Consider the following 18,308-nt stretch of genomic DNA (forward strand, 5'->3'; position numbering starts at 1 on the left):
TAAGAGGGGTGCTGGTAAGATGTCAGATTTGATTTTGTTATTTGAGCTGATATTAACCAGAACTTCTTCATAATTGGGTCAGGCGTGTGGTAAACAGCCCTATATTGTTATTATTATAGATTAAAAATAGCAAAAAAAATAAAAGTGATGTAATAGCAAAAACGCTAATTAAATTTAGTAAATAGAACAGAATGCCCTTTATTGTCATTGTACATGTACAACGAAATTTTGGGAGCTCCATATCAGCTGTGCAGGAATGAAATATATATAGAAAGACAGCAGGTATAAATAACAAACATGAAAAATATATACAAAATAAGAAAAAGACAAACAATAGAAAGGGCACATTAAAGAACAGGTTGCAGAGTGCTTGGAAGTAGTGCAAGGGACTCAGTAGCGTCCATATGTGAGTGGTGTGAGTGATGAGGGTTACGACGGTTGTCTCAGATTGGTGGGTGGGTGGCCCAGGGGTAGTGTGTGTGTGTGTGTGTGTGTGTGTGTGTGTGTGTGTGTGTGTGTGTGTGTGTGTGTGTGTGTGTGTGTGTGTGTGCAGGGTTGGGTGGGTCCGGTGTGCAGGGTGCAAGGGGTAACTTTTGTTGGCCCTAGTTTTCCTGAGACAGGAGCAGCTGGCAATGGAGGCCACCCCTGGTAGAGCCAATGAATTTTTGGGCAGTGTTAATTACCCTCTTCACAGCCTTCCTGTTCAGCCTCTGCTGCACTTCATCTTTACCAGGGCATTGGTGACCCACAACACCAATGTTGAGATTGGCAGAGAGTGGGTGCCCAGAAACCTAAAGCTGGAGACAGATTCCACCCATTCTCCATTTATGATGAGGGCAGTGCCGTTTGAGTCTATAATAAGTTCAGTAGGAGGGTTTGCATCAGGAATAGTGTCCAGTGTAAAAATCTCTTAAATCTATGCAGAGCTACTGTTGTAGTAAACCCTTGTGTGAATAAGGGAGCAACCAAAAGTAGTTTACATCCAGTAGAATATAATGAACAAGTGCATTTAAGAATGAAAATAAAACTTTATCACTGAAATGATAATATAATATTGCAACAGGGTAGAACCTTGCAATAGCCAAATAATGTTTCTGAAAACTTTGTGTCATTTAGGAAAGAGGAAGGGATTAAGATAGGCTCTAGGGTGGGGAAGAGTTACCAGATGACTGGGAAAGGACTGCTGAAGTGATGAGAGAAAGTGCCAAGAAGGTATTTGGTGTATCCTCTGGACAGAGGAAAGAGGATAAGGAGACTTGGTGATGGAATGAGGAAGTACAGGAAAGTATTCAAAGGAAGAGGTTAGAAAAGAAAAAGTGGGATACCCAGGAAGTATACCCTAGTAATTGAAGTTAAGATGTACAACAAAGAGAGATGTGGCAAAGGGTTGTAGTGAGTTTGAGTGATTTTGAAAGGATGTGCAGCAGGTTAGGGTGATTAAGGGTAGAAATAGAAATGTGCTAAGAAGACAGAAGGACTACTCTGAGAAGCTCATGAAAGAAGAAAATAAGAGAGAGAGATGAGGATGCCCAGAAGTATATGGTTTGTGCGACAGCTGCCACATTATTTTTTTATTTTTTTATTTAATGTTTATTTAACCAGAAATAAATAAAACTCTGCTTGCTCATAGGGGGTCATCTGATTGTTGGGGTTTCTGTCTAATATTGGAAGGTCTTTGCCTAACAAGATTACGTCCCTTGGGGCGTCTGTTGTTGTGTTTTTGCACTATATAAATAAAATTGAAATAAATTGAATTCTAACCATTCAAACAGCATGCTGAAGTATCCTGGGGCATGATACTGTTCTCAAAGTTGCACCAGATGCATCTATCAAAGTGTGAGTGTGTGCATGTTAGGTTGAAAGCACTTAGCCATAGAAAGAAAATGCGTTGGAAATGGGTGAATGAGGCTTCCAGTAAGACAGCCCTGTGAATGCTCAAATTAAGTAGAAAAGCATTATATAAGTACCAGCACATTTACCAGTTAACTTTGAGGGATGGTATGAAGTATTGCACACACACATTGCATCTGTATATAATGAGTTTTGCCAAATTATGTTTTTTCATATCATGAAACGTGAAAGAAAGCATATCAAGTTTGTGTTATTCAAATCTTGCATGAAAATACTTTGTAGTCTTGTGCATGATAAACATGTTAGATTATCGTACTGTAGTGAATTTATAGTAAAGCGCTGTGTTGGACATTTGAACACTGGCTGTGAGGCTCATGGTCAGTGTTTGGTTACATCAAGTGTTACAGAATAAATTGCATTTTAAGCTGATGATGCTTAATTATTTCACCAAGTTCCACCTTTATACTAACTGTATTGGTCTAGTATAAAGTGTATAGGAAGTATACTGTTAGTGTAGGAAATGGAAATCAGCCAAGGTAGCTGTGACATGTCCTCCTGTTTCTTGCCTGTATGCAATAACATCCTGGAGTCTTCTCATCACCATGAGTTTCAGAGGAACATAGTGCAGATATAAACCTGTAGAGTAATTCTCAGTCAGTGTCTCTGTCACTGGTATTAGGCAGTATTACATATACATGACTCACAACCCCCCTTGGCAATAGGTCTTACCGTAGTTAGAGGGGCTTTCAGACTGATAAATAATTTACTACTCAGAAATCATAGAACAGATTTCACTCCCCATGCTCCAGTTTCATATTTTGATATGTTAAAAACCTGATATAGTAGATGATGGTCCTCTGAGGAGCAGCCTCCTATATCTCTTTCCTTACTCGCTTTTGTTCTTCTGACTCGCTTTTTCCACCTCACACGTTTTCCCTGCAGTCACACATTTTAGATGTATTTTCATTATAAATAATATAATATAATATAATATAATATAATATAATATAATATAATAATATATGAATAGCAGTACAGCGTATAATGTTTACGTGTCAGTGAGTGAAGCTGTTGTGGGACAGTCCTCTGATTTTTACACATTATATAATAACTGATTTAAAAGACAAATGATCAGCTAATTTATTGTGATAATGTTTAAATTTAGCTTTATTACTGCAATGTTTTATTTTGTTTATGCATGCGACAACTAAGTTTGTTGGCTCTGCATGCTGAGCTATATTTTAAAAAAATATTCCATTATTTAAGAAACGATGACTTCAGAGGACTGAAATGAAATAAAATAAAATTTAGCCTAAAAAAAAAAAACAGTTTCCAATGCCAGCGAACATACCAGTTATTTATTATTTATGTGTAAATAATTAAATTTTTTCAGCAAGTTAACAGAAATCCATTTATTTTTCCAAGAGTGAGACCTGTCTTCTACCATCTTACTGATCAATGGCAAAATCCAAAAATCCAAGAAGTATTAACCCAAAGTAACTAAAACATGGCCTTTGTTAACAGTTTATCTTCTCCGTGTTTACAGCACTGTGAAAAATTATTTTAAAAAGCATTCAGTATTTACTCAGGTTATGTAAGTATGACTAAAATGCAAAAAAAACAAAAAAAAAACAAAACATAAATAAATTAAAAAATAAAGAGGCCCAAATACTTTTTCAGAGCATTGTACCTTTGTCAGAAGCTGGTTTGTGAACTGAAAGGATCTTTAGGCTTTAAAGTTGAAGTTCTTTTTCTTGATACAAACATTTTTTCATGGCAAACAAAAATCTTGTCTCTTACTGAAAACTTGGAAGGACGGTGGAAGTAATGCATGCTGTGATTTGAGATCTAAATATTCAGTGCATAAATTATGCATACAGCTTTAAATCATTACCATTGTCCATAAGGCTTTAAATGGGTTAAAACAGGTTTAGTTTAGGCTGGATTTAGGTTGCTTGGATGAATAAAGCTTGCAGTAAAAAGTGCTTAATGCAAAGTTAGAGTAAATAGTTCGCCAGTCCAGTCCATGTATTCATTATTATAACTTAGACATCAACAACAACTCTGTGCAAAAATAAGAGCAGTGAGGCGGAACATTAGTAGCTTAAAGGCATGCGACTATTTGTTGTATAGGCTTACCCTTACAAACACAGACACACTCCCAAACACTCTCTCACACACTACCTGTAACACTAGCTGTGTTGAATGGGCCTGTGGGATTGCAGAGTTAAATGACCAATTAACTGAGCCAATCAATACAGCTCCCACTTCACCAGCCTAATTAACTGTTATTGTATCAAGAGAGCTATTATAGCCCTGTGTATTGTTTATTGTGTTTCAGAGACAGTCGTATCACGCTCTGTGATAACACATCTCCTCCTGTATATAATTGTAGCCACACAGTCAAGCCACACAGTAGCACATAATAATGTCACGCTATTAAGCTTTAATAAGGTATTAGCAAGTGCTTAAGACATCATTTATATGGCATTACCTCTCCGTAGTTTGTAATTTACCGACATGTTTATCCATCTGTTACTGTTATGTACTTAATATGCATAGTTAGACAGTTGTTGCCTTGTACAAAAAATAGCCCCTTATTTTACAGTTAGGCTCACCTTAGTGCTTTATCTCTCTCTCTGTCAAAAAGCGTAGAAGTGTGTGTGTGTGTGTGTGTGTATAGATAGATAGAAACGTGTATTATACTATGCATGCTGCATTGTAGAGTACCATGTGCTTGCCTGTGCGCGCGCGCGCGCACACACACACACACACACACACACACACACACACAGACATAGTGTAGAGCAATAGAAAGATACTTAATTCAGAGCATTAATAATTAAAATGTCTGTCCAGCATTATTGATGTCTGTGGGTGCAAGATGATTCCCTGAACCACAGTCTCATGTGTATGTTCATCTGTATGCCTCCATTGTGCCTGTAAATGTATTTTCAGTGTTTGTGTGTCTTTTTTTGTCACAGTGATTGATCACTGTTAGAACATTGTTGGCAATAATAACACAAATTTTCACAAAATCTGCTTTCTGAAATAGGGTCCATGGGTTTGTCATTTAAATTGCACACTGTAAACCTTGTTTGCAGCCTGAAATCTTGTTTTTACATACAGTCCTCTTCAAAATGGATCTAAAAGTGGACCAAGATAAATTTCTATGTTCACATTGTGAGGTGAAAGATAACCAAGTTCACTTGCTTTTTATTTATGCTCCAGTGGTTCCTCAGACCTTTTTTTGTTCATGCTGTTGTTGTACTCTCACACTTCTGCTCTTTTAGATTTAGACATTAGAATTTCTCATTATTTTCAATCAGTCTATTACCTGGGAAATTAATCAGCAAATGAATCCACTGTGATTTGGCGCTAAATAGATAAAATTGAATTGAACTCATATGAATTTTAAGCTTATAAAAACCTTCAGCTCAGCCTTAAGGTCAGAGGTCAAGTTTTCTGACAATCTCGTGAACGTGATAGTTCGAGAACAAAGCGACAGGATTTTCAAATTCATACCATATGTGTATCTACTAAAAATCTTGAACGAGATCAAATTTCAGTGACCTTGAGCCTTTAAAGGCAGCGGCAAGAAAGAAAACATGAAAACATTTTTTCACTGTATTTTTTCCTCATTTGAGGCCACAGTAAATATAATCTTTATTCTTTTATTCAAACAACCCCGTCGTTTTTTTAAATAAAGGTCTCTACCAAATGGTTGAGTCACCAATTTATGGTAAAACTCAGAATACACAACTAGATTAGAGACAATCAAATAAAATTCTTGGACTCTCTTAAATCTCCAATGCAAAAGTCATAAACCTTCCTAAAATGTTTGTTAGTTCAACAAAATCAAGTGTCACAGCCAGTTTGGGGGCATTAAAATCCCTTTATTTCTGATGGTATTTTGCAAATCAAGGAACATGCTTTGGACATAGCACAATTGCAGCCTGTCACATTGAAATAGCAGATGTTTGTACTTGTGCTAACACACATCTGGTAGTCGTTTTGAGGGTCTTGGGATGTAGATATGATGGATATATTCAAACAGGGATGTATCTTGACTATGCCGGAGTCTTGAACATGTGTAAGAGCATGTCAGAAAGATCAGTACATCCTACAGTCCCGATCAATGGCAAAAAATCCTATTTTGGGAGTGAGACAAAACAGTCTTTTGAGCATGTAATTTATTGAAAATAATGCTTAAACTGAAACAGGCTGTTTTACAGCTGATCAAAAATTTAGAACCACATTGTCAATTTCTGTCACACTGTCATGACGTTTTGATGGCAAAGGCACAAAAACGTTCCCTTTTTGAACGTGGTCGGGTTGTTGAACTGCATAAGCAGGGTCTCCTGCAGCACGCCATCGCTGCTGAGGTGGGACGCAGTGTGACAGTCATTTGGAATTTCTTAAATGTTCCTGAGGGTTATGGAACAAAAACGTCAAGTGGAAGACCCCAGAAAAATTCATCAGCACTGAGCAGGAGGATCCAATTGGTGGTCTGTCAAGACACTGGACGATCCTCAACCCAAATTAAGGCAGTTACTGGTGCTGACTGCAGTCCCATAACCGTCAGACGGCATCTGAGACTGAAGGGCTTCAAAAACAAAAAAACGTCTTCAGCACCACATGACAAAGGAGTCTACCACAGCCCACTACTCTGGCTCATCACCTCCACTGATGCAACCAACCACTGCAGAGTGGAGAGACATCCACCCACATTGCTATTAGCTCAACATCTTCTCCCCTATCCAGTAGAGTCGGGCTGATGGCTCCAATATCATGCAAAACCATAATCAGGACACAAGCCTCCTCTTTGCCCATCAAAAATACAGAACCTTTTGAAAAAAAAGTTGGCAACTTTTGCTCTTTGCACTGGAGAGAGGGACAGTGGGCAATGAGATGTCCTGTCTCATGGCAGAAAAAGAATTCCCAGCTGGGAGGAGGAATGGGATTTAGGTGTGATAAAAGCTTCTTCTACTTCTCCCACCTAACTTTGCCCATAACCAATAATTAAATAAAAAATTTCCCTGTAAATTTTTGACCACTTCTGGCATTGCTGCTTATTCATCTCCTGCAAGTGCAGTTTTGACCACTTGTATTTTGCATCAGCAATTTCAAACTTGAGCTCAAATGGATGGATATCAACTGATCTGGCTTCCTGCGGGTGATCCTCTTTTCACAATAAAATTCTAAAGTTCAAATTGGAAAAGATCCAGTGTGATTTAAAGGTGCAAAATGACTGGAGGCAGTCAAAATGGAAATTCCACAGAGTTAAAAATAGCAGGAGTACTCACAGCAGTACAACATGTGCAGTATATACAGTACAATGTAAACAAAGAGACCTTGTATGTTCTTTCTATTTTACCTTGTTCTGACTTCCAAGCTTCTCATCTATAATCTTTGGAGTATTTTTAGATTTTGCCTTTCCCTAGCTTTGCTGAAGTTATTTGCTTGTTTGCTTTTACTTGGATGTCTACTTTTGGATTTAAGATTTGGATTTGGGGCTTTATTGTGTTCCCTGTGTGCTCTGTGTTTGGATCCTCCATCCATGGAATCCCCAAACTGTATAAATGTATAAACTATATCATTTATCATACACTTGCACAAATTTAGGCTAAAAGGCTAATCTACTGGGTAAAAAAAAAAACTCATGTACTTTCAGAAATTTTAGATTCCATCAGCATAGGCTTGTTTAAGTAAAAAATGTTGGGAAAAAAATTCTTTCTGGAAAATGTTAACATTTATAATTTCATACATGACACTTGAGAGCAGCATTGTGCCTTTGTGGATTACAAAACAAACTACAACTGCTGTAAAGGCAGCGTAGTTGCAGTTCTGTGATAATATTACAGTCAATATTAATGTTCTTCTGAATAAATGGACCATCAGTCATCAGAGTTTCTTTGACCTTTTATGAGATTTGTTTGTAATGAAACTTGAAAAGATAAAACATGGAGTTGTGTACAGGATGTGTTCTTGGCAGGATATTAATTGTAAAGTAAATCGCTGATATTTACTCAGAAGCCAAATACCACCCCTTGCGTTACAGTTTACACATTTTAAGTCTATAACATACAGCAGTAATATTTGAACTTGACATTTTGGTGGGAACATTTTGGGAAACATGCCGAATTCTTTCTTCCAAGCAGGTTAAACCTATTCACCTGTTTTTGTTTTTTCTGCAAAGGTACAGAAGAGGAAAGATAAGTACCAGTCCCCAGTATTTCATGTAATTAATACAACTAAGTTGATTTAAAAGATTTACACAGCAACAATCAAGTTTGTTTCAGTTTGCTAATTACCTACTAATAATCAAAGTAGTGCCTGCAGTAGTACAGACAGAAAAAAGCCAGTCACAATAAGATGCTGGAACACTAAACTGATGTTGTAGATATTAACTAAAAGGGCTAACACGAAATTATTTTCACCCAATAACAAAGACAGACAAAATGCAGATCACTGTTATAGTTGCATTTTTCATTCGTTATAGCATGCATTTTTGTTCACTGGTGATGTTATCAGTATCATTAAGACTATGCTGATGACCTTTTACATACAAAAATATTCAATAAGAACTGGTTTTAATCCATCATTCATTGAAACTATTGTCATTTCATCTCATAACTGGTGGAGTTATGAGATTCCTTTCCTGAAAATTTAGGTCTAAGTAAAACAGCCAGTCTTTAAGTCATGGCTGTACTTGGCTATACATGTTTATGTTAAAGTCTGTTATGAAGTATTGATCACATGCCTGGTATTTTCAGTCTTTAGTAATACATTCTAGTTAAGCTGGTTTTGAATTACAAACCCAAGTATTTATTTTCATCCAGAACAGTCTGCTGTGTTTAAAGGACTACAGCTCATATTAGCTGATGCTCTCTTACTATCGTTAAGAAAGTAAATTATTAAAAAAAAAACCTTTTAACTTGTGATTTATCATTTTGCAATGCTCAAACCATTACGCAAGTCTCTTCTCTCACTAGGTGTATCAACGGATGGCTGCCGGGTTTGTGGAGGAAACAGGTGGTTCTTTATGCTTGACTGCTGAGACTGACTGATGCTGTCTTGCTGATGTTTTTGAGCATTGTGCTCTTTGTCATCATCATCATCAACATGGGCCATGTTGCTGTCAATGTCTGAATCCAAATCACTGCCTTTAAGTGTGGGACAGCCACCAGAGTACTCGATCTCCTCAGCACACGGAGGCTCATCGTCTTCAAAACAGCTGCATGAAAGAAGAAAGAATTGCCATGTTAAGTCTTGTTCACCAAAAACAACAAAGTAAGTTTTACATAAAACACACTGTGTAAACACACAGCTTGCTTGCTTGCAGCAGTGGCATCAGGTGTGTTTTGCATCAGCAGCTGTTCAAATTCAAATTCAAAATTCAAATTTTATTTTTCACGTACACAGTCATACACAGTACGATATGCAGTGAAATGCTTAGACAACTGCTCGTGACCTAAAGAAAAAAAGAAAAGGCTATGAATAAGATAGGAAATAAATATGAAAATTAAAAAGGGTAAATTTAACTAGGAAGGAATAAAATAAAATATAAAAATTAAAGTTAAAAATGAAATAACTGTACAACACAAATTAGAATGAAGGGTAAATTTAACTGGGAAAGAGTTCATCACCTCTTGCCATAAATACCTGAATTCCACTCGAACTGCCCTGGTTTAAGCACTGTCCTCGCTGCTGCCACATGGAAAACCCACATGTGATAAGCCGCCCTAGAACGGTAGCTTACTTGTGAGACTTGTGGTCCAGCATGTTGTGGTCCAGGTCAATATGGTTGATGAGTTTCCTGCTGTATAGAATCCTTGTGTCTTTGGTTACAGACAACAGACTGTGGCAGAACTTCATCCCCATTTCCTGGTGCTCCTGGGTTCCTGTCTGCAGCCCCTGTAACAACACACAGGCACACACACAGACACGCTCCCCTCCTGAGCCAAGTTAAGTATATTATGCATCCTGAAAATTTGTGCACACTGCCCAATGAGAGACATTTGTTAGGAACACGCTACTGGATTTTTTACAAACCCAATCCAAATAAAAGCTACGATGCTGTGTCAAATGAAAACAAAAAGAGATCTGCAAATCTCATAAAAGCATATTTTATTCACAATAGAGCATAGAGAATATCGTAAATGCTTAAACTGAGACATTTTACTATTTAATTAAAAATACTAATCTTTTTTTTTAATTTGATGGACCAACATGACTCAAAAGTGCCCTTTTGAGGCACAGCAGAAGGAACAGTTTACATCAAATTGGAACAACTGACAAGATGTCAGTAACATAATAGGGCATGAAAAGAGCATCTTAGTCAGGCGAAGATTCTCTGAAGCAAAGCTTATGCAAAAGTTCAATAAGGAAGATCTGTAATCACTCATCTCCCTGCTATCCTGGGTTTGCAGCTACTAGCTATTCTTTACTTTACATTCGTTTTATCATGCTGCCAAACTCAATTCTTACATCACTGCTCTAGCCCAGTCATGTTTTGCCCACCTTTTCCAAGCAAATCAGCTTCGTCTATGCACATTTTTATATCTCAGTGCTCTTCTGTGGATGTGTGGGGTGGGTGCTGTCCCATCACTGGTGGGATTCTGTTCTGCTATGATGGGTCATTTGAGTCTAATCACCAAATAGTTTAAGAGAATTGTACAACTTGCATATCTGGAAAGGCTCCAGAAGATTAGCAACAGATGCTTTTTCGGGGAAGTTCTTGCATGACTCAGCAAGACAATGCTAAACCTCATACTGTGACAACAGCATTGCTCACTAACAGCAGATGACCTGGACTAGCCTGCCTGCAGTCCAGACTGGCTTTATCCATTTGAAAACATTTGAAGCATCATATAATAAAAATAAAAAATCATCTCTCAGACAGAATGGGGCATCCAAAGGTCCAGCAGCTGCTCACCTCAGTTTATAGACTTTTATGGCCTGTTGTTAAAAGAAGACATCATGCTACCCGGTGCTAAACATGCTAAACATCTCAATCTTTGGGAAATGACCATATTTATGAAATTTGCATATCATTATATTCTGTTTTGTCCAGCTCAAAAGGAACTTGTGCTCCAAAAAATAAAAACATCAAGAACAAAACAAAGTTGCATACAAGTGTGAACCAATGACAGTGCTCCCATAAAGACCTGTCAATTAATATGTGCATCCAGCCTTTACATTATTGCTATCTTGCGGCCGCGGTCAGCTATTGTCCCTGAAAACATATTTCAATCTCATAACAAAGTCTAGTTCTCTCTCTCTCTCTGAGGGTGTGTCCATTACCCCTTAACAATTACTGGAGCTGGGCAAGCTGAGAGATCAGCAGCTTGTTTCTAGTGGTTTGCACAGACGCATTGTGAATAAACCCCTGGTCTGTGTTGGTAAACTGAGAGGAAAGCAGCATGCGAAGGAAAGTGCCACGGGTTATCTTTGGCTGCTCTGAGATCTGTTACGACCTGGGCTTTATAGAGAAATACACATAGCATTAGCAAGTAGATGAGATTCAGTGATTCAGCATTGCAACAGATTTTCCTTCTGCTAACCACCCTTGTTCAACATGTGTCATGTAGAGAAGATGGTGTTTGGTGGTGTGACAATAAAAAAGAGGGGCTGGCAGTTCTGACCATGTCTGGTCTAATAAATCAGGCAAGTTGAGCAGAGACACAAAGTATTCTGTGCAGGCTGACAGCGAAACACTTTACCCACTGAGGTATTGTTGGCACAGCATGGTCAGGATCTCCTTATCAACACCAACCCTGCCACTCTGGAGCTCTACAGAGCTACAGGTATAAAACTGCTTTAAACTGGTCACATAGTTACTCCCTGTACACATGGCACAAAATGAATGGTAAAAAGTGCCAAAGTGCACAGTAGCATTAAGTAATTCTATTAGAGTACCCTAATTCACCCAATCTCTCTCTCACACACACACCTTGTATATTCCCTGGTTGCAGCCATTGTAAGTATTCTCCAAAGTATAACTTCTCAGAACTCCCATTTCCCTCCAGACAACCACTCTGGCTGTAGCAGAGCGAGACTTCTCTACCTGACAGGTTAAAATCAGAATTAAGGGTAGGTAAGAGAATATGGCCCATATAATAAGAAAAATAATGAATGTAACTATTCACACATTAACAAATATAAACACTACATGACAATAACAGTGATAGTGGTGTTGATGAGGTATGATTACATGAACATGGCTGAGATAATGCTTTATTTAACCTGCTGTTCCAGGCAGAGATATTTATTTTATACAACTGACAGTGTTAATAATAAAGAAGTTAACAGTGACAACAAGTACAACTTTGCTTACAATACTGAGAAGGATAACAATATGAATTAATTAGTAGTTGTATTTAGTTGTACTGACAACTACGCTGTGGATTTATTATATGCAGTGATTTTCAAAATGAGAATTATTATTAGTATTGTAACTTTTACCAAAAAGTTGCAGCTGTTGAAAGAAAAGGTCGGTGCGATACGATCCAAGGTCTTTGGAATGGTCTAGAAAAGCGATGAGAATGATAAAGACAGCGAGAGAGAGAGATGGAGAGGAACAAAACATTTTATCTGGTTTCAGAATTTGAAATACTGCTGCTGGTGAACGAGTAGAACAAAAACAGAAACCCCTATGGCCTGCTTGGCTTTGTGTGTGTGCTTTTCTTACCCTATATCCAGGATCCTCTTTCAATCCTACAGTGTCAACTGCAGAGCCAGACTGCCAGAGAGTCTCCTTAATGCTGCAGCCATACAGGAACACATTCTTTTTTCGAGAGTGGCCATGGTAGTCACAGAAAACCTAGTAAATATGAAGAAAGAAAGAGCTTATGCATTTGGACCATAAAATATTTTGATTTGTGATTTTGCCTATGAAACCAAACAGTGCATTTTAAATCAAACAATTAATGTGTGATTAAAGTACAGACTTGTGATTTTAATTTAACGGGTTCAACTGAAGTGTTCACTGTTTAGATATTACAGCCTAATACTTAAACGACAAATTCAGAATTTCCAAGACAAGAACTGAAAGTCTGCGAATACTTACGCACATTTTTTTTGTATGGTACATTTTACAATGCATTTTTGATTTGAATAATTTTTGTGAATAATTTTTGGATGTAGATTAACTAATGTGTGAAAGTGTGTCAAACATGCAGGACAGATATTTAGCAAAACCAAAGAGCTTAACATTTCAAAAAGAAAACATTACATAACAGCATGTGTATCTCACCACTGGAGTCCGTCCTATAATGTTGAGGTAGTAGAGAAAGCCTTTGGTGTGGTAGATGGTTGGACTCAGAAGAGGGTCTGGTTTACTCCACTGACGATTCAGATCTTTGCTGTTCAGGTCACAGCGATTTCTGAGGAGACAGACAACAAAAAAAACAAATACTTGCACTGTAATTCGTGTAATTCGTGTAATTCACTGTAATAATTTGTGAGGGGTAAATCTGTGATATATACCAAATACTGTAACGTTACTTGTTGTTTGGCTGAATAATAGTGTCCTTCAGTAGCAAAGTACTGTTTGTTGTTGAGAGGTGGGACAGAGAGAGATGGATGTTATGAAGTGCTATAATTGAGTTTATCTAGAGTTGTTTGAAAAGTGTTTGCCCCTTTCCTGATTTCCTATTTTTAACTCATTTAAATATTAGACAAAGATAACACAAGTAAACACAAAATGAAGTTTCTAAATGAAGATGTTTATGATTGGGGGTGGGGGGGGTGAGATATCTTCATGGCCCCATGTAAAAAGTGATTGCCCCTAAACGTAATAGCTGGTCTGCCGCCCCTGGAAGCAACAACTGCAATCAAGCGTTTGCAATATCTGGAAAACAGTCTTTTTGGAATTCAGAAATAAGTCTGAAACTTAAAGGGTGTACCTTTAAGACATTTAGTCTTAAAGGTACACCCTGTTTATGTATCTTTAGTAAACCATACAGACTTGGCGTGTCTTCCCTTGGGTATAGCCTGTGGTATGAGGTTCCGTCAGTAGTATTTTCTTGTTCTTACTGCTTCAGACAATCTATCACCCTCTTCCTGTAACCACTTCCTGGGTCTCGTTTCAAGTATTTTTTTCACTGAACCGTGACAAAATGTTCTAATGACAGTCTTTCTGGTTCAGCAAAACCATATATCTGTATGATCAAGACGCTCTGCCAGGCTTCTTGGGAAACTCAGGAAACTGTTGGGTTACTTTGCAGTTTTCTTTGGATCATTATTTATCTGCACTGTGAAGCTTTGTCCCATCAGTGTTGCAGCATTCGTCTGAATGTGAGCAGAGTGCAGTCCCGTAGACTCTTCATCCTGCTGCTTCTATCAGCAGTCAATGAACACCAGTGCCGAGGCTGACTGGCGGCCATACATACCCATCCCATAACGTTGCTTCCACCATGTTTGACAGATGATGTGATGTTTTAGATTATTAACTGTTTCTCTCCTCCTCCTTACTTTCTGGCACAAGTTCATCTGGAGTTCTGTTTTTTTTTTTTTTCGTATTTACTTTCATAAATGCATCCCTTGATTGCAGACTTCATAGCCTGACTGTGATTTGGTTAAGTAAAGGTTAAGTAAAGACGTTATTATTTCTGATAGATTTTTTTTTTTTTACCTCCTTCACTCCTTGCTTCATTTCTTTGGTCCACATTTTGAAATGTGTTTTGCGTCTCTGAAAATTAAAGTTTTTGTATAGAACTTGATATGTTTCTTGAACAGTTAATGCCATATTTTTCTTAAATCCTTTGAATTAAAGCTGAAAGTGTGTGCTTTCCAATTGCATCAGAACTGTTTGTACACCACCACAGTGGATTTCAGAGGCAAAATTATGAGAATGTTCAAACTGTCAGTAACTCATAAAGCACAAAAATGACAAAAATTATATCAACAGTGAATGTTATTGTAATATTGTAGGAGTTACATTAGCATATGCTACCTGCAGCATTTCATTATTAAGAAGCCTAGTGTAAGTGCAGCCAAGGGCATTGTTTCCTTACATGTTTCAAGTAAAGTAAAAGTGTATATTATATAATTTTTTAACCATTCCAACAATGTTCCTGCTCCTCACTCACGTGCCATTGATGACTCCATCTGGGTTGAGCATGGGGATGACCTTAAAGACGAAGGCCTCCCTGAGACTCTGGGCCACCAGGTCATTGCTGCACAGAAACTCCAAAGTGCCCTTCATCACCCAGCTGGCATTGGACTCACCAGGATGCACACGGCTGGTCAGTACAATATAGGGGCGATTACCTAGGAAAATTATTATCACACAATCATCAGTTTGCCAAATGATATAACATATTGAACAAGGAAGTTAGTTTCTAGACATCAAGCATCTTCCCCTGGGTGTAGCCTGTATGAAGTCTGGCCACTAGCATTGTCTTGTTCTTTCTGCTTCTGGCAATCTATCACCCTCTTTCTGTAACCACTTACTGGGTCTCGTTTCAAGCATTTTTATAAAGTACAACATATTAAAGCAGATTAGAAAATGCTATGCAACAAGGCATGTTAATGGCTCACATCTAAAACCAACTAATAATGTCTATCAGGATAACATAGTTATCCAGATCAGATTTTTAGTTTAACAAAATCTTTAGCTTTAGTCAAAGATGGTGAAACCCAAAAGCCAATTACAACTGCTGTGGAACAGTCGTAATTAACATACAGTTAACAAGCTGAGTGTCTGTGACTTTAATGTGAAAGATCTACAAAGAGCAAGCAAACAGATCTGTGAACTAAACAGTACAACTGGTGCTGGAGTCTGGAGGTGAGAGTACGGGCTATAACTGGTAAAGTGAGAAAGGTGGCTGATATGATGGAGTGAAGGTGGAGTCCAACTGTTGGTTGGAAGACAGGAAGAGAAATGGAGTAGTGGTAGGGGTGGGTTTTGATTATTGATTTTCCGATTAAAATCGATTCTAGCTTGAATTACGCGATATCGATTCATTAAAATCCTGAATCGCTTTTTAAATATAAATGTGTTTTGCCCGAAATACCAGAATCTCAGGTTAAACCTCACAAAATTTCGACAACCACCAAACAGCTAAAACAGTAAATGAGAGCAGGTACACGGATTCTGCACAAAGACATAAACACAAAGCGCTGACCCGCCGCATCAGGATCAGTGAGGTGTCGGCTTTCTCACCCGACGGCACGGACACGGACACACCATCAGGGCTGAAAGCTGACAGCTCACAGATGTTATTCAAATTGAGGGAGGATATGTGACATGAGACAGCGGATGGCAGCACAGCACACCCAGCAAAGCCACGTCAATGGCCCTACCAACTGTGGCCTATGCTACATCATGCTGCAGGGTGATGAAGAGCAGACCTGTGTCAACTGCAACCCAGGGCAATGCTGCACAATAAGCCAGCACCCATCATCACCACCACAAAGGCTAGTCCACCTGGACTGGACATCTAGCTGTGGGCCAACCCACCCCATGTGGTGGAACAACCAAGAACCAACCAGAATGGGCATTCCTGGGAACTAGGGCCCCAGTCCCCAGACCTGGACCTGCCCCACATCTCAAGACTGCAAGACAGCACCTGCACCCACCCCAGCCACCCACCTTCACCAGCAATCAAGGCAGACACACCAATGCCCCAAAACACCAACCGACCCCTGCAGGAGACTGTCAGACTTCCACTGACCCCGTGTCCACCACCAGCCACGTGCAAGACACACAGGGAGATGTGACTACAGTCGACCAACGCCAACTAAGCACTGAAATTGATCAGAGAGATCAGAGAGACCTACGCAGCGGTTACTGGCAGGTGGAGCTAGCCCCCGAAGCAAGGCCTAAGACTGCATTCACCATTGGACAGGGGCTGTGGCAGTTCAGGGTCATGCCATTTGGGCTCTGCAATGCGCCAGTGACGTTTGAGAGGCTGATGGAGAGGGTGCTCGTGGATATCCCTTGTAGCCGCTGCGTTGTGTACCTGGATGACCTGTCAGTGCACTGTCTCACCTGAGCGAGGTCTTGAGTGCCATCCGACGAGCTGGGCTGCGGCTCAACCCCGCGAAATTCTGGCTGTTAGCGAGAGAGACCACGTTCTTGGGCCATGTGATCAGCGCTCGAGGTGTCGCAAATATGGCAAAGACTTGTTGAAGCTAAGCTAAAAAGAGGTGACACATAGTGAGGAGCATTATGGCACTACAGATGCAATGTTTGCTTTTAGAGTGAAAAGAAGGTCAGAAGCCAGGGGAATTAGAAGTACTGTGCTGAACCATCACAATTGTGTTTAGGTCTGATGACTGTGGAAGCCAGGCGATCTGGTGCAGGGCACCAACACTCTCCTTCTTGTTCAAAAAGCTCTTACACAGCCTGGAGGTGTGTGTTGGGGTCACTGTCCTGAGTCGCTGCAGGATGCTGTGGTTCCCCCACACCATCACACATCCTCCTCTTCCATGATTCACAGTGGGGAACCATGAATGTAGAGACCATCTGTTCACTTTTTTGTGTCATCACACTGCCAATGGAACCAAAAGATCTCAAATGTGGACTCATCAGACCAAAGCACAGATTCCCACTGGTCTGATGCCCATTTCTTGTGTTTCTTGGCCCAAACAAATCTCTTCTGCTTGTTTCTTTTCCATAGTAGCAGTTTCTTAGCAGTTTTCCAGACTGACTGACCGTCAGTTCTTAAAGTAATGATGGACTGTTGTTTCTCTTTACTTAGATGACTGGTTCATGCCATAGTATGAATTCTAGCAGTTGTCAAATAGGGCTGTCAGCTGTGTACCAACCTGACTTCTGCACAACACAGCTGATGGAGCCAACCCCATTAAGAAGTCAAGAAAATTCCACAAATGAACCCTGACAAGACACACCTGGTGAATTAAAAACCATTTCAGGTGACTACATCATGGAGCTCATTGAGAGAAGAGAAGGGTGTGCAGCTCTGTCAACAAGGCAAAGGGTGGATACTTTTAGGAATCTAACATATCATATTTAGAGCTATTTATCCTTTTTTGTTTGCTACACAATTCCATATATCTTGCTTCATATATTTGATGCCTTCAGTTTGTATCTACAATGTAGAAAGTAGTAAAATAAAGAAAAAACATTAATTGAGAATGTGTGCCCAAACTTTTGGCTAGTAGTGTAGCTTTGTCTATTCATGAAGCCAGATGAGACACATCAATTAAACTGCAGAAATGTCTTAAAGACATAAAGACCTGGATGATACAATACCCTAGGAATATGTGATTCCTAAGGTCTTTCAAAGCAGAATGGGAGGCAGAGCCTTGAGCTTTCAGGCCCCCTTTTTATGTAATCAGCTCCCAGTTTGGATTCAGACACCCTCTCTGCTTTCAAGACTAGGCTTAAAACTTTCCTTTGGTTACAGTTCAGTCTAGATCAGGTGAGTGTGAATTCTCCCTTAGTTACACTGCAGTAAGAGTGTTTCTTCTTTACTCACCTCTTT

General features: G+C 39.1%; 1 protein-coding gene across 4 annotated transcripts in view; it reads right to left on the reverse strand.

Annotated features, from left to right (window-relative positions):
• Positions 1 to 5,726: 5,726 nt before the first annotated feature.
• Positions 5,727 to 18,308, reverse strand: part of LOC120730308 (cytosolic carboxypeptidase 4) — an 80,783-nt gene continuing 68,201 nt past the window's right edge. For 2 of the 4 annotated variants that reach the window (XM_040026603.1, XM_040026606.1), the window contains 7 exons: positions 14,946 to 15,126; positions 13,109 to 13,238; positions 12,545 to 12,676; positions 12,319 to 12,381; positions 11,807 to 11,920; positions 9,614 to 9,768; positions 5,727 to 9,088 (listed from right to left, as the gene is read on the reverse strand). In XM_040026603.1, coding sequence (XP_039882537.1) covers positions 8,800 to 9,088; positions 9,614 to 9,768; positions 11,807 to 11,920; positions 12,319 to 12,381; positions 12,545 to 12,676; positions 13,109 to 13,238; positions 14,946 to 15,126 — 1,064 coding nt within the window. In that variant the 3' untranslated portion in view covers positions 5,727 to 8,799. The remainder of the gene's footprint in view (positions 9,089 to 9,613; positions 9,769 to 11,806; positions 11,921 to 12,318; positions 12,382 to 12,544; positions 12,677 to 13,108; positions 13,239 to 14,945; positions 15,127 to 18,308) is intronic. The other 2 variants (XM_040026604.1, XM_040026605.1) reach the window with 2 other exon arrangements.

This window comes from Simochromis diagramma, unplaced genomic scaffold, assembly GCF_900408965.1.
Source record: "Simochromis diagramma unplaced genomic scaffold, fSimDia1.1 OVJJ01000293.1, whole genome shotgun sequence".
Taxonomy (NCBI): Eukaryota; Metazoa; Chordata; class Actinopteri; order Cichliformes; family Cichlidae; genus Simochromis; species Simochromis diagramma.